Consider the following 24500-nt stretch of genomic DNA (forward strand, 5'->3'; position numbering starts at 1 on the left):
GTGGCAATGCTGGATAGACCTTTGGCTGTTCCTCACCTGAAAAAGAGAGGAGCGGATCCAATGCAGTAGCAAGTGCTTTATTATTTCTGTATTCATTTCAAAAAAGAGATTATAGCTACAAAACTACTGAATAAAGGAAAACCCTCAAAGAACCGAAACATACAATTAAACATGTTGCTTGCTGAATTAGCTTGGGCATCGGTCATTACATCTATTTACAATACCGAACATAAATTTTAATTTCTAATACCAAGAAGGAAGTTACAAAAAAGACTGAACCAGGCTCCTTACTGAGGTGCACAGTAGGAGAAGAGGATAAACTGGTAAGAAACTGAAATGGGGGAGGTTCCAACTGGATATACAAAGAAAATGTTAAATTGAGAGAATAATTCCACTTCGCAACAGGCAGCCCAGAGAGACTGTGGATCCTCCATCCTTGGGGGGTTTCAAGACCCAACGGGACAAAGTCCTGAGCAACCCAGTCTAAACTGAGTATTGAGCCTGCTTCAAATGAGGGAACAAAACCTTCACAGCTGCAATCCAGACGTTAAATCTTTGTTACTGGAAATGGCACCCAAACCAGAAAGCACACAGAGCACCTTCTTGATTATCAGCTCTCACATGGGGCTGTCCAGCTGATAAAGTAGTAAAGTGAGAAAAACTAAACCAGAGGATACTGAACAAGAAAAAAAGGTTTCAGAGTCACTTTCTGATTATTTAGTACTAAAGAAATTATTACCAGTTCCCAATCTCTTACCGTCTTTGGTGACATGCACAACAAATAACCCTTCTTCATTCCCCAAAGCTATTCTTTCATGGTCTAGGATAGTGAGGAAAAAGAAAAAGAAGTTTATTTTTCTTTGGAAATACTTCTTCAACAACAGTGATAATTCTGATTAACAGAGACAATTTTTAATATCTTGAAATAAACAGATATAAAGCCAAATCCAACATATTCATGTGACAAAAAACCACTGGTAACCTCCTGATTTTCAGATTTCTGAAAAAATAAGTCTTTTCTACTGATACTAGAAAGAACACCAAGAAACATAATTTTTAACAAACCATTCAGAGCACTTAAGTGTACTACTGACTTTGGAATAACCATAATATCACATTTAAATAATTTAAATAATCCGAGTTTAACATATTTACGCAGTAGCATTTCAAATCACTACATTTATTCTCTGCTTTTACATTTTCTCTCTTATCCCACAACCAGATTTTGTAAAGTCAGTGATTTACTATATAATCTATCCCATAGTACTAATTTTGCCCAGTTAAGGAATGATGTTTACAGAATACAAAAGGGTAATGTCCAATCGTCAGTCAAATTATTCATAATTATGAGTATGTGTCCTGGTTTAAGGACAAATCTGACAAAAGTACTGGGTGGTGAATTGCACTTCTCTCAAACCCATACACATTTTCATCAGGGATAAAAACACTACTCTGTTCAGTAGATAGCACCATTTAACACAAGAGAATGTTTTTAGGATACCCATTTTTCTTACAGTTACCTTCTTATTCATTCCATACCTATGATTGCTGCTGACTGTGTGGTTTTGATGAGGGGTAAGGTGCTGTCATAAGCTTCTTTGGGAACATAGACTGAGCGGTCTTTGAGTTTGTTCTTCTTCAAGATCCTGTGCAGTTCGTTCAGCACTCCTACCCACTTACTTTTTTCATTCTCACCGTCTGCTAGAATCAGGATCGAACACTTATTACTGGACGCAGAGAGCTGGGATGCTGTGACCTGGAAAATTTTGAAACATATATTTTAAGCCATGAGAAATAAAAAATTTAATCATGATAATTTTTACAAGGATATCAGATGCCTGTAAGTGTCCTTTTAATTAGCTGTCTGAACTGAGAACACAAAAATTTGGCCTTAGTTAGTAGAAAACACTATATTCTCAACCAAGAACCCGCAGCAGAAAAACCTGTAGTGTGACTAACTCAGCAAAGAACAGAGAAAACTTTGGCTTTATTCTAAACGTGTTTGTATTTACTCTATTATTTGGAAATGTCTGCCCTTAATAAGGTAGTCATCTGTTTCTCACAGCAATTTTATAATGAAAAGTATTTCTTACAGAGTATTCTGTATTTTTTTTTAAGACCAATAGTTTTCATTAATAATTTCATGAAATAGGAATAGTCTTTATTGAAGAATGATCTATGATCCTTTTCATGTATTTGCTAGAGCTACTATAGATAAAAATGAAAGCCCCTTTTGTAGGTTTATCTCCTCTCAGCATGCAGAGTGATGCACAGTCTGAAAGCCAGAAAAACAAGGAGTGAAATACAGCGGTGTAGCAAAGAAATGATAGGGGAATTAGGAAGACACCAAAGATATTTAATTGAGGTCAAAGCTTCAACAGAATATCTAGTAAAAATAAAATGAATATTAGAAAAAGCCACTGATAGCCAATGATGATATCAGGTAATAGACATAAATTCCGAGGAGCATTTTACACCAGATTGCTATATTGACTAACTGAATGGGAGTTTTCTGAGATCCAATGCTTGTATACAAAGAAAACACATAAAATAAAAGCTTCAGGAAAAACACCACAAATTAAAGTGTGAAGCATAAGGCAAGAAGAACAGAAGAATTTCAAATGACTAACAGGGGGTTGAGAAAAGTACGTCTTATCGTGAAGTCTAAACAACCAAAACCCATGTAAAGGGGAGGTAAGAACTGGTCTAAATGTGCCAGTGTTATTTTTACCACAAAAATGTTATATGTACAGATCCTTATGCATTGCTGCTGCTGCTGCCATGGATACCACATGGCCAGAATTTGCCAAGGAAATAAAATACAAGCAAGCTGTGAGTGAACACGCACCGTATTTCACACTGTGAAACCCTGTACTGCTGGGTTACTGGGTTCAAGACATAATACTTACCCTAAAGATACAGGGGATATCTTTTCGATTTGCATGGATGACATCTGAGGCCAAGACAGAACTCACTGAGAATTCTTCATCCCTTATGGAGACCACAAACATAATTGGAAAAGAGTTAAAGAGTAAAAACTGCCTGGTTGGGTTTATATTTCCATAGTACCAATAGCCCTGTTTTGTGTAGGACACAACAGGACAGTACTGAGGGCTAATTTTTAAAATTATCCTTTCCTCTTTATCTGCAGATGAAACTCACAAATGCAATGTTGCATAATTAATTAGTGGTAAATGTTGATGGAGATAAATCTATTCAGAGTTTCTGGGTTTTGTCTGTTTAAATTGAAACCTTTTTCTAAAAAATAAACAAACATAATCAAACTTAAGTGTGGACCAAGAACACCTCTCCAACTCTTTGATAAAAATCCAAACTAACTAGAAGCAATAAACTACAGCTGTTTGAGGCTCCCTAGATAAACTAACCTAGTTCAGAGATGAGCTTTACTTAGTTGGTATGTTAAATGTCCTCAACCTTCAGTGAAGTTAGTATTATTTCAGTAATACCGGGAACAAACTATTTAGCCCTTCTGAATCAAAAATTGTATTAGTTTTATCCTGTAACAAAGTTTTAGCTGTCTTTCAAAACTCTATTCAACCCCAGAAGAATATATTTTTCCTTCTTTATTCATTCCAGATCTTTACACAGCTGAACAGATGCATTTTGGCATATGATGTAGTAACAGGAGTTTAAATTGCCACATATAAACACACAAGTGGAGTTCAGGCTAATGGCAAACACTGCTTTTTTCCAGAAAATTAGAGGCTCTCAATATGGATTACAGTGTTTCATAAAAGCTCCGGATTTTGCTTACTGATTTCTCAAAAAGGAAAAGCAGAAAAAACCTCCCAGTGCCTCTGAAAAGCTCCCACATGGCACCAAACAGCTTACCTCATGTCTATGACCTGACTCACTACCACGCTGGGCTGGGACGCTTTGCCTTCTGCTACATCGTATAGGAAGAGTTTAAAATCACAGATGACTGCCAGCGCTCTCTGCCAACCTTTCTTTACTCCAGCTGGTTTGGGTACCTTTAGCAAGATAAAATCTGATCAACTCTCTGTACGTTTTATATGCAATCAAAAATCAAGGCTATTCAAGACCAATTCAAAGCACAATGGCCAACAGAGATGGAGAGAGAATGACTGTTGAAAATATTGAGCTGCTCTGTGAAAATTTAGGTCTTATCTTTCCAAACTGTTATCTTAAGGTATAATTGAATCCATCCGACCCCAACATGCCAATTAGAGTTTAATTCCACCTCCGGAAAACAACAAATTTAATCTAAGTGCCCCAAATGCAGGTACCTGATACTTACTCGGACATGGCCTTCAAAAGCTGTTCCTATGCCTTTCTGTGGATCTATTCCCAAAGGTCCTTTTGTCTGTTCGGGAGGGATTGGACACACTGCAGGAGCCTTGTCTGCACAGGTCACATGGCAAGAGAATCCACACACTTGTGAGGAGGAGAAGAAACAAAAAGATTTGATGGTTATTTCTTGTGCAACACAAAAGCTATGATAACGACGACATTTATAAAGGAATCCTCTCCTTGATCAAAAAAAGACCAACAACTGAATAGTTTCACTGAACTTTGCTACACTGAAATAGAAATGTAAGTTTGCACAGCAGCAGTTCATGCTTTTATCTGCTTTAAATTCGGATTTTCTCATTTTCAGAGGTGTGTGGATACAGTCTGGTTTCATCCAGGTACGAAAGAGCCTAATCAGCAGCTCATACTGAGATAATCTCCACGATTTCCTCTAGGCCCAACTCTACTAGTAAACAAAAAGCTCCTCTAAATGACGAGTGTCATTCTGTGTACGTACAAACCTACCATAAATTGTTCCTGGAAAGCAGCAAAACTGGTACTGAATGGCAAAGCTATACGTCTTGCTCTGAGTCAGAACGCAAAGGTGTTGACTTGTCCACTGACTGTGGCCCTACTTGCTATTTTAAGCAAACTGAACTAAGCTCTTCTACCACTGAGCGGAAGAAGTGTGTCTCCAGGTAACCTGTTACATGAGATGTTCAGAGTGTTTGGCTGTTTCTATTAAAAGACTGAAGCATGAGAATATATTCTGTTATTCAAAATATAAATATAGGACTCCTGCATTATTCGTACAATTTGCATCTCTAAGAAAGAACTTCAGTTCACATTTCCTGCTTTCACAAGCGCTTACCTTCACAAGTACAGCCCTGTCGTATTAAACCCACCATCAGAGAGGTGCACTGATTGCATTTTGTTGGGGTATTAAATGATTTCACTACAAACTGGTGGGCTTTAGGCTGTGAAACAAGCAGACAAAGATGTTAGATGTTAATACCTGTAACACTTCCGAAGAACAGTTATTTTTTTCACACATACAAGAGCAAATAAAGTAGCTTATTTGTTTTTGCTGAAATGAGATCTGAGCTCCTAACACATGGACTGAAAAAAATTCCTTATCAGTGCTTGTTATTGATAATTAAACCCATCCTCTGTAAGCGAAACTATGGAAACCAGATCTTGCCTCAGAACATAAGTTTGCTTCCATTGCAGATACGAAAGTTGCCAAAATTATTCCGTTAGACTCTAGAAGTTGAATGTGTGTATGTACGTGCTTGGTGGGCACCTGGGGGCCAGCCAAGGTCAACCTACCACAGTAGTTTCTAAGCTGCAAATTCAGTGCTCCTCTGTAAGGAGTGTTGCCTTTGTTTAAAGAAAAATATCAGACTTTTTCCAAAATTCTAATTTTTATGCCAGAAAGCATGACAGAGTTCAGTTTTACGGTGTCAGGCACGTGCAATTTCAAAAAAACCCATTTTAAAAGCAATAGTATAGATGATGTTGATTTTGAAAGGGCTTCTCTTCTTGTTAGTTCTCGGGAACACAGACCACATGAGTAAGTGTTTTAATTCTCTCTCTCCCCTCAAGGATGGCAGTGTTGATACTATGATAGCAAGGCTAAAGGACTATGTAATGTGATCATATGATTCATAGAAGGCCTTGTATAAAATCCAAGAAGCTGCTTTGCTTTTCTAAAAAACTCCCAGTGAAGTAACACTAAAGCTCATCTAAATCCACTGGTAAGTAGAGAAAGAATACAGCACAGGGTGAGCACAAAGGCTCTCCAAAAAACCTGGATAATGTATGTGATCTCAAATAAGACAATTCTGCAGATTACTTTAGTGAGTGGGTATATTAAAATTTTACTCGCTTTCCTGCTTTTCACAGCATAAGATGTCACACCTAAGGGCTCAAACTTCATCCATATTTAATGACAGTTTTACTGTTACAATGGAAGCTTTCTGTCTATAGATGGATGTCTTGCTTTGAAACAATACTCAGCTTTAAAACTGATGCAGTCATAAAGAAAGAAAGTTCTTTAGGGAACACAATAAATTAGAAAGCCAATCATGACTTACTGAGCAAAATATTTGCAAAAATGAAGTGATGTGCACAGTAAAACGTTTCACGTGATTCCAAGTGCACTTAAAGCATTTTTAAATTGATCTACTAAGATGTTGCAACAGAACAGTCTGCTCAAACTTTTTAGCTTTCATTTACACAAATGAAGTTTTTTGCTATTTTGCAATTTATTGAAGCAGAGAAACAGATCAATTAGAAAAACTTACTTCGTCCATGGATTTTTCCTTTAATAGCTTGCATTTTATTCCTCATTTGCTTGAATATACATAATTCACTGAATTAGCATACATTGACCGGCTTATTTGGCCAGCAGCAAAATAATTTCAACAGGTGATGTAAAATCAGTATTTATGCAAGTAAAAAGCCAGAAAACACTAAAACTGGAATTCCTTCTCCCAGCCCAGTGCTTTAGTGCTCACTCTGCATTACTTATAAAAATGCAAATCTACAGGTTCATTTTAGGCTTACTCTTTGCCTTTTCTGAAAAATAAGCATCTAGTTAGCGCACAGATGTGCTGATCCAAGACTGGCCCACAGCAACATCAGTTTTATCGCACACAGGGAATAGAGACAGGTTGGTCAGACACATGCCAGAAAACACTCTCTTTCTAGTAAGTCCCTTTTCCTTTCTTCATGTTCTGGTTAATTTACCTCTTTCTAATGTCCAAACCACTGTTTTTCCAATAATCAAATCCCTTTTCACACCACATAATTTAAGAATGAGGGGTTTTACATTTCAGAAAGCAACAAGCTTGCACATAAACAACCCCTCTAGGCAGTTCTGGTAAAGATTACTGTAATAAACAGTTCTCCTGAAGCTGTTGCCCGGGAGTGATATTTTCCCCCTTTACTATATAGAAGTCATGAATGTTTGACTGAATACCTTTGGTGCAGAGAGTCCCGATCCAATATATGCTGTCCTCATGGTTGGTGTGTGAAGCGAACGGGGAGGATGATCTGTAACCTGAACATAGTCCCCAGAGGATCAATAAGACATCAAATACACACTATCAAAGAAAGCCTGAATAAAGTAAAAAGACTACAACGTCCCACCCATCCCAGCCCCAAACTTACGAGCAATGGAACCAAACTGACTAAGGTAGGAAAGGACTCAGAAAACAAAATCTTATTTCTCAGCAAAATTATGTGTACGATTCATCTTCTAAACGTCAAAAATAACTTTGTATTATCTTAAACATTTGATTGAATCTTTTCTAATGTAAAATAAACAGGAGTTAAATTTTTTAACAGGGAAAGGGGATACATTATTATAGTTTCAGAGCCTGGTTAATATTTTGTATTGACAAGACTTTCAGCAGGACTCCAAAGTGCACTCTTACAAACTATGGTGTAACTTTAACCTTATGCCAGCATTTCTTAAATATTCATGAGCGAAGACAGGTTATGAAGAGAGACGTATCTAATAATCGATTCAACATAGTTCCCATTCCTAATCAATTAACTGTATGTGAAAGGAAATGCAACATTCCCCAAAATGCAGTTCACCACTAGTGCAGAAGGCTATTACAAGGTCCTAAATAGTCTCGCTGCAGAGGAGTGAGCTTCATTCTAAACAAAAGGATTTGCAATAGCAATTTTTATACAAGTGAAACTGTTACCCCTAAGTAAAAAAAGACAAAAATTTGTCAAGACTCAAGTACCTCGATTGGTTCAATCTCACTGGCTGTAGAAGGAGACCTTGATCTTGAATGGAGGTGAGACTTGCTATCTTCATCCCGTGATGGAGTATTAGACAATGTAAAATTCTCAACTGAATCAATCTAGGAGAAGAATTCAAGAGGGGAAAAAAAAAAAAACCAACCGAAAAAATAAATAACAGACATAATTAAAAAAGAATTCTCAACTCTTACCAAAATAAGATAAGGGAGCAGTAGGATTCCTAAGAGAGAACTGAGAGGATAGAAATTCAGTTTTAAGCAACTTCCTAATTAATGTACAAAAATGCAATGAAAATTATTGAACATGAACACGCCAAGGCTTCTGCTGAGAGGAGAGCACATGCATAAGAGCTGCTAGTTCAGGGGCCTGGATAAACACTTGAGGAGACTTGTAATTCAGCATTTTTAAAGGGTGAGTATTTTCTAAACACTATTGGGTTTTGCCCACCGGTAGTAAAGATTTGTTAGAAGTGAATTCCCACATAGCCCATCTAAATCACTGCAAACGTATTTAGGAGAAAATAAGGAGAAAAGGCAGAGCAAATAACATATTTCCTGAGGTTAGTGTTAATTATATTCACAGGGAATTGAGGACTTTTCTGCACCCCATTTGAACTACCAAAAATATCCTTACCAGGAATACGGTTTCTTCAGAGGAATATTTTCCTAGTCCTTGATATACAACAAAACTAATCCCAACACAGAAGTACACTGAACAACAAAGCATATAGGTACAACCAGTTATCTTGGATAACAAGTTATCTTTTGTCAGTGCAGCTGAAAAATCAGAGAATGCAGGATTCTTCCTTGAAAACAAGTCATCTCCACATCAAAGTTTTCTATGTAAATTCATATTTAAAAAAAAATAAATTATAGTGAGATGAGGGTGCTTTTCTCCACTGATAATAAAACTAAAAGCTGGAGGCCTACCGAAGGCTCCATTGCATGCCTGGCTTTTCTGGAGCAATGCTATCCATCATCAGCCCCCCATTGCTAAGGATTTGGCTTGCACACCATCTAAAATATGCAGCAACACTTACAGAAAGCATTTGAACATTCCAGTGCTTTTCCATCTTCTTTGCCATTGACATCATACTAAGAATTCCACAAACTTTGCTGGTTTTGGGGGAATAAAATATATTGCCAAGCCAATCTTACACATGCATATACAGTCCTGTTCCCCAGAAACTCAGTCATGGTAGCGAACAGGTGCAGTTGCTGGTTTTTTAATTTTTCTCTCTCTCTTTTTTTTTTTTTCCCCAATAGTAGTGAGTTAAGTTTGATGGCTTCTAGTTTTATCATAGCCTTCAAAGAAACCTTATCTGGTGGAGAATGCTCATCACCTTAATCAACTTAGGCATACTAAGATGCCTGCAAGTATTTCTGTAAAGAAAACGGGAAAATCTCACACTGGATACACCTGTTTTCTACACATAGATCATGTGTTTCAAGCATTGAGGCAAAAATCAGCAGTAAAGCAAACATTTTGTGCTCAAATTTATCAGATGCAAATAATAATTGGAAGCCTCATCCAGTCTTAGAACAATTGATGCCTTTAAGTAGTAAATCCCCAGACACACAACATTGTTTCAATTACTTTAAACTTATTTTTTTTATCGAGTCTAAACATGTGATAACTTGGAGTCCACTCAAAGACTGTTTAACCTTGAACAATTCTACCTTCCTCTTAAAAGTGTTATTAAAAAATAAGCCAAATGAGTAACTACAGGCAAATTTTTCATTGCAAGAAACAGACATTCCTTTTCTGCTGCAAGTTAAACTCAGACATCTAACTACCATTTCATAAATGTTTCCAGATACTCCAAAGGCTTTCCCTTTCAAAGTAGCATCTGCATACCAAGGAATTTTCATGGTGTTTCTTAAAGAAATTTAGTACAAGCATGATATGAATGATGGAACTTTTCTGGAATGTGCTACAAAGCCTTTGTGGTTGAAGACAACTGCTGAAGCAGTAACAAATGTATTTTTACTTTACTTATAACACAAAAAGCCCACAAAACACACAGAACCTGATCTACTGCTACAGAATTTGAAGGGAATTCAACCACCACCTTTACTGCAGAAACAGGGCCTTAAGCTGCAGTAAACTCCAGGTTCCTTGCTTTAATAAGTAGAACTAACCTAACTCAACTATGGCCAAAAGTTTACATGGACCATATTAACACTGTTAAAAGTAGTTTTAAACTAATCCACTGGATTATCAAAAGCGTATTTCAGTATTTTCTACCAAATTGTAATAGCCTGGTTGTCCTCCACAGGCCCAGGCTTAGTTGTCTACGTGGTGTCAGCTGTGTAGGCCTGAGCCAAAGGGGCCAGTGTATAAACACGTCTTGAGGAGAGAAGAACTTCTGAACCAGAGCCATAGCCGACAAAACCCAGCAGTTACTGTAAACTTGCCTAAGACACTGAGCAGTGTGCTTTGTACTGCAGAGGGAAGGTCATTGTTAGAGCTGTTGGGCATTATCGCTTATTTACTGAAGATTCAATATAAATGCTTTGTATGCTTTCCTGTTCCTATCATCACAGGTGTATAAAAGTAACAAAAGTTGCAGTATGAGTTTAAAATGGACATACCTGGTGGAAATTCGGTCTGACAAAGCTTTGATAACACTATTTTTAAAAATCCACCTTGATTTTCGGACCACCACAGAGCTCTCCAGCGTAACCAACTATGACACACCCAACTCTGTTTTCTTTGTATGAATTTTTCCTGCTCTCCTTGATGCTCTATTTACTCAATTCCTCACTTCCCATTTATTTTTATCTCTGTACTGTGATATTTTCTAACCTTTGCTGTGACATGCCTCCCAAATGCCAAACTTTACCTTCTATAGGCAATTCCCCATAACTCATTCTCTCTGCGAAGAGCAAGGAAACAAACGGGCCCTTATTTGACATTTGCTCATCTTCCCAACCTGCATCTACCTGGTCAGCTTTTACAAAGAACCTTCTTATCAAAATGAGAAAGTACCCAAAGCATCTTCTCCGGTTACTGTGATATTCTGCTCGTAGGGTTATTAAATTAAATACTCCGAAAGCTTTTAGGCCACAGCTGTAAAACAACAAAAAGCACAGCAGCAGCAGCAGCACAGGGCAGCAGCAGCACAAGACATGCAGTGAGGTAAATACACGATCCATACATTAAACAAAGGCATGTACACAACAGGCAAAAAATAAAGGGCCACATAGAGTAAGACAGCCTCTTACACGTCTGCCTTTGTTAGCTGGAATACAGGAAGGAGAGCGCTTTAACAAAGAAAGGAGGAGAATATGTTACAAAACCAAACAGTGACACATAACATCAGCTCAGAATTCGTGGCTCTGTATCACCAGGGGTAGTGTTGAGACACACACAAACATGTTCATTTTTAAAAGTGTTTTAGAAACAAGATAGTCTGGGGCAACAACAGGGAAGAAACATCAAAAAAAAAAGGAACAGTTATTTTAAAGTCTGTAGTTTTACACTGGACAATAGCAGTGAAACTGCAGACTACCTTACACTAATAATTTGCAGTTCCAACCACTGTACTTTGAACAAGATGAATAAAGCAATCTCTTGGAGACACAGTAAGTCCAATTTTAAGTAGCATTAAGAACCAGAATTATTTTAAACTTAATTATGAATGTGCAGGTAGAGTCAGGGCTCTCACCACACATTACTATCACTTACTCTGTTTGATAGTAAGAATTCAGAACATGATTTATTCTGTGGTTATTTGCAAAGTTCAGATTTGTTTAGCCTAACCAAAGCCCACAGGGATCAGGTGTGAGGGCAGATTGCAGGACGATTTAAGAAATCTATTTTTAATTCGTGACATGTTGAAAACAGGAAAAATAGTATTTTCTAGCAAGTGGGGGAAATAATTTTGTCAAGGGAAAATGGGATTCCATTTTATTGCTATAAATAATCACAAATTCATGTTTTGATGATTGCTTCTAGTAGCTAGTGAGATACACAAAGATCCACCTGGCAAGAAACCAAAACCCAACACTTTGACTATCAGACACTTCTAGTGAACACAGGAGACTTAACACCTAGACGAGGTTACTGAGAGACAGCCTGCAACACACAGGAGAAACAGCGGCAAAGATTTAGAAATGAGTCTATTAATCACTGGGGGTGATTTCCCTCCCCAGCAAAACCTATTCCTGCTCCCCTTTGCCCCCTCCTGTCTGCAGAGGAGACACAGGGATTGTTTCTGAACATTTAAGCTTTTGCTGATAGGAGGATTTAGGTACCAGTTCTGCCAACCTGACCAAGTATCTTTCATCCAATTTGAGGAGGGATAGCTGGAACCATCTAAATAGTGAGTTACTACTTTTTTTCTCAATGTCTCTAGGCCACAGAGGCAGCCGGACATTTATTTTTACTTCTCTCCAGCAGAAACTGCAAAGCTACCATTTTCCTCATTGAAACAAAATTAACTCCAGTCATACACAGAGAACTATAAACAATGCCGTTATTGGGATGACGTACACGCAAGACATACCCACCCTACTAAACTCCAAACGTGATCAGTGGGCCAGACTCGGTGCTGCTTACACTTCTGTATGTTAAACAGACTTCAGAGATCTTGCAAAGAGTGCTAACTGCAACTGTATAAAATTTTACACTGTCATTCTATAATGAAGCACAGAATCTGCAGAAACACTATGGGCCACTGGTAATATTTGTATTTACTGGTAATATTAATATTTACTTTGGGTTCTTGATTATGGAGACTGAAATCCATGCGATACTGCAGCACTGCATGAGTCTGACCTGAGGACTTCTAATTCTTCCATGGTCTTAAAATAAAAAGAACCCACACGCTTCTCAGGTATGACTGAGCACAGGTTAATTCTTCTTGAAATGCTGCAAGAAACACTGCCCTTCAAGGTAATTAGGGCCAAAAAGAGGCGGGAAAGGGAACGGAGGTCACATTCAGCAGGGAGGTTTTTTTTTAATATCCTTATTTTGATTTAAGTCTGCCTAATACATTGATATTGAAGAACTCAATGAGATAAAACACAAGTAACCATTCATTTCGATAATTAAGAGGCTATACGTTATGAATTTCACTATGAATGAATCCAGTATTTGCCCAATAAATGAAAGATACAGAACTGACTTTAAGCACAACTTTAATGACACCGCCTGTCACCTACTCATGCAGACATCAGTGTTACTTCTTTTTCTAATAAAGACAGGTAACTTGACAAGTCTTGTATATGTCTGCAGAGTGCTCTTTCTGTCTGTGAACTGTCAACTCTCTTCTTTTGCAGTTTTGCCAAATGAGAAAGAAATCTGCCACGTTGTGAGACACATTAGCCCCTGGCCAGCCCAGGCCAGAAATGTACTCTTGCCCAGGGCAACTGAGATAAAAACTGCTCCTGCTGGACTCAAGCTGAAGATGGAACAAGGGAAGTTTGATTCTGTGTGTATTAAGTCATTCACATGCAACAATATACACCAAAGATGGGTATGTGAAAATATTTGATCTGGGCGGAACAATCAAGAAGAATGTCTTTAAGGATGGCCACCAACAGAACATTAGTCACTTGCATAGACCAAAAAATATATGATTTTGCCAAAATGCTTGTGAAAACAACATGCCGCCTTCTTTAAAAAGCAAAAAACCAAACAAAAAAACCCCCCAACCAACACTAAATACAAAATAAAGTACTGATGTCCTTCAAAACTAACTAGATAGCAACCAGGGAAATTTTCTTGTCCTGAGGTTTCCCTTGCAAAATAGAACATTATCATCTACTCCACCACATATGAACTTTATTTCTCTTTTAACAGCTTTTAGGAGAGAGTACGAGATATTTTTAAAGGTAACTTTCTATGAAAGAACCTACTGATACAAACTAAATGTTCCTAATACTCAGGCAACATAGTGAACACTTCTTTAATCCAGGTAAAGAATATAAATATTATTCATTCATTGTGGAATTAACATGACAGGAAACTGTACTCTCATTTTTTGGGGGTAAGAAAATTCCAACAATATCAGCAAGACAGGGTTTTCTATATGCTGTACAGCTTTCTGCTGTACAAAAGCGCAGACAAATACCTTCTACTATGGTACCACAAACGTACCTTCACATTTTGGCTAATGTAAACACTTGATTTACAGAAAAAAAAAAAAAAGCATCTAGAAGAAAAGATTCTTTTAGAGCTTGTGAAATGAAATGCAATCAGTAGACCAGGCCCATGTACCATCCCCTCTTTGTTACATCCTTCCCAGCAGACATTTCTAGAATAAAATTAATTACATCACCTTTTAATGCAAATAGAATTATTTTAAATACATATCTATAAATATGTATGTGTGTGTAGACACATATATACAGGCACACACAGACGTACGCACACAACATACCCACAGAGTTGTAATGAATAGTTCTCTACCATGGATGCACAGTATATACTTTGATTAAAAAAAGCTTATTATGACTTATTTTTATGTGCATACTACTTCAGTCTGAAAGAAATATAATGCAGTCAATTTTCATCTTTTAATTCAATTCCCTTAGAATGCAGTGAACTAGGCTAAATATTTAAACACTGTCCTTATTAAAAACTATCATCTCAAATGGCAATAAAAAGAAGTAAGTTACTTCAGTTAGAGTGAAAATTACTTTTCAGTAATTAGGGTAAAAAAGAGTCATTGTTTTATTTGAGTGAACAGAAATAAACTGTACACAAGGAAAACATTTTCACTGAAGTGATCAGAAAACTTTCTGAACAACCAATGATAAAATAATAATATGAAGCAACAGAATTAAATGAAATAAAAACGTGCCAGTGATTTTGGAACCATTTTCTACTGGCCATATCTGTAGATAAGGCCCAAAAGCAGCTTCTCCCCATTAGGAAGATTGTTTGCAATTAAGAATTCCTCACCTGCACCTAAAGAAAAACATTTACTTTAAAACTGAACATCTATCTATATAAATAGGCATAAGTATGCTATTATAGAAATATTCTGTTCTCCACTGCACTTTAGATTTTTTTAAGTTGACTGCATTAATGTTTGAATATTCCAAATTAATCAACTGAGCTCTGGTATTGAGGGATTTACTGGTTTGAAAGTCGAAGACTTACGTCATCCATAAAATCAATCAATGAGGATGAAGAGGAGGAAAAGGAATCCTATTTTAATGAAAACAGCAGTAAAAAAAAAGAGAGAGAGAGAGAGAGAGATGGATGAAGAAAACTGTTCAGTATAAATAAAAGTGCAAAAATAAAGAACTGTAAATAACTAGTGCCAGTAAGTTTTCATTAATTGCCTTTCACAGACAATTAATCAATAAACTACCTGATTAAAACCCAATCCTTTTCCAGCATTCACTCAGTAAAATAATATTCCTACACTCCAACAGGATTTTTATATTGAAAGTAAGTTATAAGATAAATAATTAAAAAGCAAATTTAAAAAATGGCGTTAATTGTGAGGACTCCAAGAAGAACAATGAATTTATGAACACACAATGAAAAGAAAGTAAATTTTGGAACATCAATGACATCAGGGATTGTACTCTTTCATAGCTAAATGTGATGACCTTGTACACTCATCAGGAAAAAACAGGTGCAAATTTTAGACCAATGTATAACTGTAAAGGTGGTGCCTTGTCCCCTCTGAATTCAGTTTGACCAGTATTTCACCCCAGCTGCTCTTTTAAAAAGAAAAATAATACATTGCTTACTGTTGATTAAAAAAAGAAGATATGAAATGTATAACATCATTTCAATTTTTTTCTTCCAGGTTTTCTACCTAAACTGGTCTTTTGTCTAAAAGTGACAAAGGAATTCAACAGATTTCTTTTATAAGTATCTAGAATCTGTGGGGAAGAGATGAATAGTAGTTATCTGGGTTTTACAGATCTGTGTAAAATAAACAGAAGATGAAGACAACCTAATAAATATATAGTATCTATAACTTCATTTCAAAGACTATTTATGTATTTTCTCTCATTTTTACCAAACCAGTACCCGCATTACTTAGTATTTTTTCGAAGACAAAGAAAGGACGTTTGACCAACTATGCTTTTCATGTTTGCTACAAAATCAGGAAAATTTCTGCACTGAAGGTTTAAGAGAGAATTCACTATGATCACTAGTGTTCAAGAGAAGATAGCCGGCACTGTAAATCACAAACCATTTTCACGTATTATTATACACAAATATAAATGGGGCAATATGATTACAATACAGTAGCAAACTCTCAGCAATACATGACACGTGACAGCAGCGGTTCCAGTGACTAACAAAGAGTTAGAATAGCTGTGCACTTACTTCAAATTGATCCAGAGCAGAGGTAGGCGCATTCAAAAATGCCAAGAAAGAATTCTGTGAGTCTTGGTGCTTTACACCTAGAAAACAGCAGCAGGTTTTTTAAGCTACAGAAAAAAGACTTTTTAATGGAGGACCTTTGCCTTGCTGAATCGGGGTTTGAGTATCCACCTGAACCACCTACTTTTTTGAAACGAGTTGTCACATTTGGTCTGTTTTCCAGAGTAAAAGGAGGTTTTTTTAATAGATGTTTTTAATGTGCTTATGTCCAATTCAATGCCTGCCGTGACAAGCCAGCTTTAGCAAAGAGCGAGGCTTCCACAAAATCACACAGAACAGGGTGTTTGAGGAACACAACAAATAATACGAGTTCTCTGACCCATGCTCTGTGCCTGGCTGCCATCTCTCGCTTTTCAATGTCTAAGAGTAACACCATCCTGGGTGAAGCTGCAGATCCCTCTGTGGGTTTTCAGCCAGAAAGCAGAGCAGGAGCATCCTCTGGAGCCAGGGAGGCTTGACATAAAATAACATCTTGACTGTTATTTTAACTTGCTTCCACTGACTTACTATTTTTTTCTTCTTTTCTTTGGGTTGCTGTGTGGGTGTTTATAAATCACAGATGTGTACAAACTCTAGCTTCCTGAACACTATAAATACATTATATATACATATACATATTATGACCAGAGCCTGCAGGATTGTGTGCATCTTCAAAGATGCGTGCTATCAAAGGTCACTTATTTCTCTTAAAAAACATCAGTGTCTTGCTCTAAATACAACCCACAGTGAACAAAGAAGTTAGAAAGAACCCTCTCTTTAAAATATAAATACACTGAAACCCCAGTAAAATACTGAAAACAATCATCAAATTACCTGCTACTTTACAGAATCATTTTTAGTAATCTTTTTCCCCACCCTTCTAAGTTTCTGGAATACATTTATAAAGAGCAAAGGACTCAAGTGCTTATCTAAGAACTCCCTTCCTAGAAATCAATTTCCACACAGAGGAAGTTACTCTAACACTGTATGTTGACTATATTTGAATCCTCTATACAGGTCATGATTTGAACATCAATGTATTTCTTCTCATAAGAGAAAACCAAATCCAAAAATTATGAGGATTTGGGATTAAGGTGTATTTCTATCAAAATATTTGAATAGTTACAGTAGAATCTTACTAATTTACTTCTGGCAAAAGCCTTAATAACTAACTTTTCCTCGAATGGTACACTTTCTTTTCTTTTTTTTTTTTTAAAGAAGAGAGTAAATGGTTATCTCTATTTTCACAAAAAAAGTAAGGTTCTAAACACTGGAAAAAATACAGGATCAAATATTAATTATAAAGTCCTAACAGATTGTTTAACACAAAAGAAGGTTTCAGAAGTCAAGTAACCATGGATAATATTTAAGACAGTTCAAGAATCTATAGCTGAAAGCTAAGGGTGACACAGCATTACTGTCTCCAGGGAGAAGCTATCGCGACTTCCTCTCCAAGCACTTTGAAGAAGCATAATCTTGGTATCAGGGTTAAGCATCAAGACAAACAAGTATCAATTCCCTAAGTCTTATGCGCTAATTGGTTATTTTTTAATGTTCTGTGTAGGTTTGTATTAATTTTACCACTCCACCAGCATGTGGAGGCCTATAGATAGGAGATGAGCATTAACTACTGTATGTTACTGATGGACATGCTGTTAAGTTGCAAAGGCCAAACAATATTTGACATCCCTACGCAGCAATTGTTGCCAGGGTTCTGAAACTCGAGTTCAAACAGTTCCCTACAGAAAATTAGGTAATTCTATTTGGCCTGAAAAAAAATAAATCACTTCTTCCCATGTGACTCATAAGATACAGATATTAGAGCTACTACGGGAACTGCAAAGAATCAGCCAAATCATTAATCATCTCTTAATGAAATTTTTTTTCATTTCAAATTTACCAAAAAGTCTCTTCTCCCAGCAACAATGCTAAATGCTGTTAGGCAGATGCATTAGAAATCCCAGAACGTACTCTTTATACTACAGCAAAAACCAAACATCACCATACTGATCACTACATCATTACAAAGCCAATTAACAAAGTCATCCCAGAAACAAATGAATGCTACAAATGCCTCTGCAGTTGTTTACTCTCTGTGTAGACAGGCCCAAACCATTCAGAGAGGAACGCTATGACAGTATAGAAGCCTAAATATGTTCACCCATCATAAAAGGGGGAAAAAAATTATAAATATACCTATACTTCTAAGCTTTCTGGCAGTAAATCACTATCCACAAGCCAAATAAAAATAATGCAGTTCCAACTCAAGAAAACCCTTATTGGTTCAAAGCATATCAACAGAACTGAAACGGATTACAAGTACGGATTAGAAGTGCAAACACAACTGCCGTGGGTACACCTTAACACACAATTATCGTGCTCACATTTTATATGCCAGAGTCTGTTGGTGGCATATTTGTTAAGATGTACCCACCAACATGAAACATGTTATTTACTGGGATATCAGTTGCCATACCCTTTTCAGATCTAAGCTCTTCCGTCTCCTTTTTCAGCCTTTCAATATCAGTCAACAGTTCCATGTTCTTCTTCTCAGATTCTTGCAATTTACTTCAAAAGAATACAAACAAAAAACTTGTGTAAATATTGAGAACCCAAGATACAAGTAATTTTTCTTTGTCCATCTTTGCATGTGCTTTAAAAAGTAGTGCCCAGCATGTTTCATGATGTCATCAAATGTGAGAACAAATTCAGAAATGCATTAGGACCTGTTTAGTATGGTATCTTTAAAAAAAACAAACAGAACAAGCAATTAATTGCCCCTGTTTACCCATTAAATAGGCTCATGTTTCTAATTTATGAGTAAATGTGTGAGCCTGTATCCTGTGGATGAGAAAAAAGGACCACATGTATTTTTATGCTTAAAAATTGAGGTTTTATTTGTTAATTTACAGCACCTGTGATGCTCACAGATTATATTGAACTATTTTTCCTCTCAGTTACTCTACAGTTAGTTGTTTCGGTGCTTTCTGATCACAGCTGTTAGGTAACACTGCTGTGCATTTCCATCACACTTCTCATCCTTGTCTATCAAAGCCCGTTGTCCTGCTCTTAGAGGATCTACAGTGCTGCCCATCATCGTGGTATCTGGCTTGGAAAACACCCAAGTAAGGTGGGTGAGGAATTCCCTCTTCACAGGTAACATATTTGAATCTCAGCGCTGTCCAACTGCTTTCCCAAAGCTGCAGAACAAGTCAGTGGTCCTCAAATATGACTGAAATTACTCATTTCGCCTGTGTTTGAAATCCTTACATCACATCCATCCCCTTCTCTCCTAGAAGTCATTTCCATGCCTTGTCCATGTATATCTATGGGCTTAGACACTGGAAGATGAGAGAATTGATGCTATGAAAATCATTTTTGTAGAGAAAGCGGTAAAAGGAACAGAAGGGGCGTGCTAAGATGAAGCTCAGAAGTCCTACTTTAGCTGAGTTCCTACTTGAGCCTACATCAACCCAAAGGACTAACTCCGCATCTCCAGCCCAGTGGGATTCCTCATTTGAAAATGTAACTACTGTCATATCATAGTCCAGTACCAATTCTCCTCTCATGGCAAATTTGCCATGTTTGCCAGTCTAAGTCAAATTGTGACATATCACAGGAACTATGCAAACAATATGTATTTTGTATTTGATCATATTTTTGCATTTTATCTACTAAAATCTCTTTGCTTAACAGAGTTAACAACTTGTAAGAGGAATGAGAACCACAGCTGAAGAAATTAAAATCTTTCTTTTTTAGCAGAACTGACTTGAAGTGGTTCGCAAGTGCAAGCTTATTCTTAAACGTGCCTCAAACTCTAATTTGAAAGATTCTCTTGTAGGTATAGAAAAGCTCATGTGTTGTCTTTGATTTCTCTGTCCAAACTAACAAAGGAAATAAGGCACCAGTTTCACTGGTGAGTGCTATGGAGAAGTCACGTGCCACTAAAGCTGGGCTCTGAGAGATCTCCATAGTTCTGGGCAGATTGAAGTTGGAGACCTAGAAATAGAGTGTCTTCCTACTAATCCCCTGCCTCAGGCATTCACCCAACTCAGAATAAATTCTGTACTTTAAGGAGAGGCGGGGAGTGGAGCGGGGAGAGAGGACTGAGGAAGGCATAAAAAAATCCATAAAATATAAGGACATCCTATTACTCTTCAAATCAGCCTGCAATAATTGACTTTCATCAGCTAACCCAACGCAGCTATCAAAAGAATGGGGAAGAGTATGTTCTAAGATACAAAACCAAACCCTGCTTGCATTTGAGCTTGTTATCACAACTAGGAGAGATTATATTATTAAAAAGAAAGTATCCCCTCTGAAAGTCTTCCAAGATTTCAAATTTTCCCAGTAAGTGTTCAGCTGCTTACACAATGAAGAGAGAGATGGTCTTTTTTTCACATTTGGATATAAGAAACTGGCAATCATTCATTATCAAATTTTGACAGACAAGATAGTGAAAATCATGATTTCGTGACACTCCCTGGGAAGTATCAAAGTAAATTTCCATCAGAACAGTTCAGTCTTACCATTCTGTAGAGATACAGGAAGCTTTGACTTTATTCAACTCATCCTGAATAGCCTGTTTGGCTCGGATTTCGGCATCGAGAGCAGACTGTAGTTCCAACCTGGCAGACATATCCAGTTTTGCAAAGCGGCGCATCTTCCAGGGCATGTCCTAGTAAAGAATGAAAAAAAGGGAGAAAGAGTAAGACAACAAAAAAAGCAGAAAATGAGGAATGTAACTGACTTCAACAATTACATTTCTCAGTCTATTATGTTTCTAACATAAGAGTTCATTAATCCTGAAGTAATCTAAAATTTAAAAATTAAGTGTATTGTCATTAGTAGTATTATTTTTAAACTCAAGTACTAAATAAGCAAGATGAACATCTTACGCTGTCATGACCTCAAAAGTAAAGAGATTTTGTGAATTCTAGTTTTGATGTGCCTCGATTCAAATGACAGCTATGAAGGACATTCACATTTCACAAGTGAAAGATTTTAAGGCTTATGACCCCAAGTATAGATTTCCTTCAACAAATTAATATATAATTATAAAGTAGCTACGTGAACAATATAATAGCTAAAATCACATTTGTCCTGGGTTGAGAGACACAGGACTAACTTTTCTTCTAATGCTGGGGAAAATTGCACTTTTAGAAGACTCTAGTGTCTGAATTTGTGAAAATATTTACTTTATAGCCAGCCAGGCTCCGTGGGATTCAAGGTCTCGGTGTTTTCGAGCCTTTCCAGGGGCAGGGACGAGGAGGAGCAAGGCCTGGGCATTTGATCCAGGCTGGCCAACAGGATTATTTCATACCAGGAACGTCACATTCAATATAAATTAGAAAAGTTTGCTGCGTAGCTCGCTCTCTCCCTGATGGTGGTGGGTCCAGACAACTCCTTGCCCCGGTTCCGGAACCCTGAGGCCTTCCCTTCCTCCTGAAGCCATTGCGCTCGCAGCGTCCGATATTTGCTATCCACTGCTGGGAGTGCACAGCTTCCTGCTGATATAATTGGCTGAGTATAATTCCTGTATATTTTATATCAGTATCGGGATTAATACTGGTTCTTTAATATTATTGTTAATTATTTAGTCTTAGTCTATTAAATCTATTTATGTTTCAACCCTTATGTTTCTTTTGCGTTCCCCGATTCCCCTTTCCAGGTGCGGAGGGGTCATCGGGTGATAGAATAATTGTCTAACGACAATAGATTGTTATGGGTTCTCTCAAACCATAACAACATTATAAAGACATTAACTGATAAAAAACAAATTTGCTATTCAGTTTTTCAGAAGGGAAGCTCTAGGAAAGTTTAACATTCAACTAAGAGACTCTATAGACAGGTAATTACTGCAGCTGAAACTATCAAATCAGGGTTTTTTCAAACAAAAAAAATATATCTGACATATGGAAGTAGAGTCTTACTGTAGCTCTTGCACCCAAACTGGAGTTCCTCAGGGCCTCCAATTCTTCTGTCATTTTGGAAGCCAAGGCTTGAAGATAACCTCGAGCATCTTTTTCATCGCTTACCCTAAGTAATCACATAAGAAGGAAAATGTACTTTAAACAAAGAATCTAAAGAAAAAAGAGAGAAGTCCCTTCAAAAATAAAAGAGCAACCAGAAAGAGAAAGAAGCAGAATGCAAAAATCAGAAAGCATAAGGAAACAAACAAACAAAAAAAACCCACAGAAAACCACATAATACTGGAACCGGTGGTTGACTTTTCTGTATCAACTTACTGTGAGAACTAGTGGTTAGAATCAAACAGTGATGTTATTTCAAGAAATACTAATTAAATAGGGAGAGTCTAATTCTGATGTTATTAAACAGCGTAAGCCAGAAGAGGCTCTCTCATCCCCCGAGCTTTCTATCAAGACATGTTTCCTGGGTGTAAACACATCAAGGAGGAGACACGTCTGTTTTTCAGATTCTTTGATCATCAGTTACAAAGGAAAAACAACTTTCTGTGAGTAATCACAGCAGAAGGTTTTTTCTTCACTTTGCCTCAGGTATTAACATAGAAAAGAAAGTTGCTAAAAAATTACCTTACTGAAACTAAGTAGCTTATGAATAACCTAACCCAAACAAATAGGGGGGGGGGGGGGAGAACCTGAAAAAGGAAAAAAACACCTACAGTGACCTCTGGGCAGGCAGTTTAAGACTTATATAAAGAAGATTGCTTTAATCCAGAGGAAGCTAATGGAAAAATAGTGACCGTTTGCCACAAAATTCCCACCAGCATGAAAAAGGAAGCATTTGTTCATGCTTTGGGCTTTATCTTCCTTGTCTCCTGTCTACAATTTAGTTCAGGAGGTGGGGAGGAGCCTCGAAAAAAAAACCCCACAACCAAAACACGTCCTGACTCTATTAAAAGTCAGTGAGAGTTTTGATATTAATGAGTCAGTTTTGGTATTAATGAGGCAGTACTTTTCCCAACCTATACCAGAACTCAATGGAAGCAGCGTGCCAACTTCTTTTTTTCCGTAACGTTCTTCATGAAACACATTTTGAGGACCAGGTATGGATAATCTTGGCCCATATAAACCACTTAGAGGGAAAAATAGGTGAGAAGTAGCCTAAGATGCTTTTGGGAAAGGTGTGTGTCGGGTGGTGCATAATGAAATGCACAGCAAAACCAAAAGAATGTAACTAGAAATAAAACCAGTGAAAGGTTCTCAAGGTGAGAAAGTAAATTTTCCTGATGTAGAAGGAAAAAGAAATTTAGAAACTGGCATTTGATCTTCTCTATTTTCAATGACATATAAAATCTTTGCAGAAAAAAAAGGGACAATGTCAGATTAAAAATAAAATTGAATTGGTGCCTTATTTTTTAACTTCTCTAGTTAAAGATGAAAAACTTTAAATGTTCGATTTCTTTTGTCAATAATTATCATGCCGTACAGATCTTTTCTCACAGAAGGTGAGAAAACACTTCAGTTATTTGGTTTATGATGCACAGAACCTTAAGGCTCTAAATTCTGCAAAGCAGCACATGCAATAACCTCAGAGAGATGTTCCACAGAACACGTAGAAAACTAGAAAAATGAAAATTTACATATAAAATCAATTTTTGCAAAAATCTCTGCTCAGTAAGTGAATAGAAGCAGCACAATGTAGAGCTGAGCTACAGTTTTGTTATCCACTAGATGGCAACATTCTCTACATAATGAGATACACTGATTAAACACGTGAACCCAAGAGTTTTGCAGTTTTTTGATTTGTTACTGTTTTGCTGGGTTGGTTTTTTGGTTTGGTTGGCTTTTTTTTTTTTTTTTTAAAGATAAAGCAAGAATGGTAAAGTTAATCTTACTAATGTTCCTCTCCTTGCCCCCCCTTCCTCCAGAAAGCCCTAACAAGCACAGCAGAAGACCTAGGGAAGAAAAGTTCTTTAGGTTCCACCCAGAGTAATTTCTTCCTCTGCTGAAAATTTAGATTAGATGAATGGTTCTGTTTTCATATATAACGTAAGTGCCCTCACAAGCTTAGTTTATTAACTATAAAAACCTAAAATGACAATATAGTACAAATTCCTCTAAAATTAAATTTTACTTTTTAGTTGGAGCCAACATCATGACAAACCTCAAATAACCATTGGCCAC

At 37.0% G+C, this 24500-nt stretch overlaps 1 protein-coding gene across 6 annotated transcripts in view; it reads right to left on the reverse strand.

The window, feature by feature from the left end:
- Positions 1 to 24500, reverse strand: part of CDC42BPA (CDC42 binding protein kinase alpha) — a 180204-nt gene that overhangs the window by 22291 nt on the left and 133413 nt on the right. For 2 of the 6 annotated variants that reach the window (XM_074167926.1, XM_074167924.1), the window contains exons 18-30: positions 22326 to 22431; positions 20922 to 21070; positions 18869 to 18960; positions 16357 to 16433; positions 15166 to 15213; positions 8034 to 8153; positions 7256 to 7336; positions 5144 to 5249; positions 4280 to 4416; positions 3853 to 3992; positions 2910 to 2991; positions 1540 to 1756; positions 758 to 820 (exon numbers count right to left, since the gene is read on the reverse strand). In XM_074167926.1, the coding sequence (XP_074024027.1) occupies positions 758 to 820; positions 1540 to 1756; positions 2910 to 2991; positions 3853 to 3992; positions 4280 to 4416; positions 5144 to 5249; positions 7256 to 7336; positions 8034 to 8153; positions 15166 to 15213; positions 16357 to 16433; positions 18869 to 18960; positions 20922 to 21070; positions 22326 to 22431 (1418 nt within the window). Of the gene's footprint in view, positions 1 to 757; positions 821 to 1539; positions 1757 to 2909; positions 2992 to 3852; positions 3993 to 4279; positions 4417 to 5143; positions 5250 to 7255; positions 7337 to 8033; positions 8154 to 11279; positions 11319 to 15165; positions 15214 to 16356; positions 16434 to 18868; positions 18961 to 20921; positions 21071 to 22325; positions 22432 to 24500 lie in introns of all 6 variants that reach the window. The other 4 variants (XM_074167927.1, XM_074167925.1, XM_074167928.1 and 1 more) reach the window with 4 other exon arrangements.

The sequence above is a fragment of the Numenius arquata genome, chromosome 2 (genome assembly GCF_964106895.1).
Source record: "Numenius arquata chromosome 2, bNumArq3.hap1.1, whole genome shotgun sequence".
In the NCBI taxonomy this organism is placed as follows: Eukaryota; Metazoa; Chordata; class Aves; order Charadriiformes; family Scolopacidae; genus Numenius; species Numenius arquata.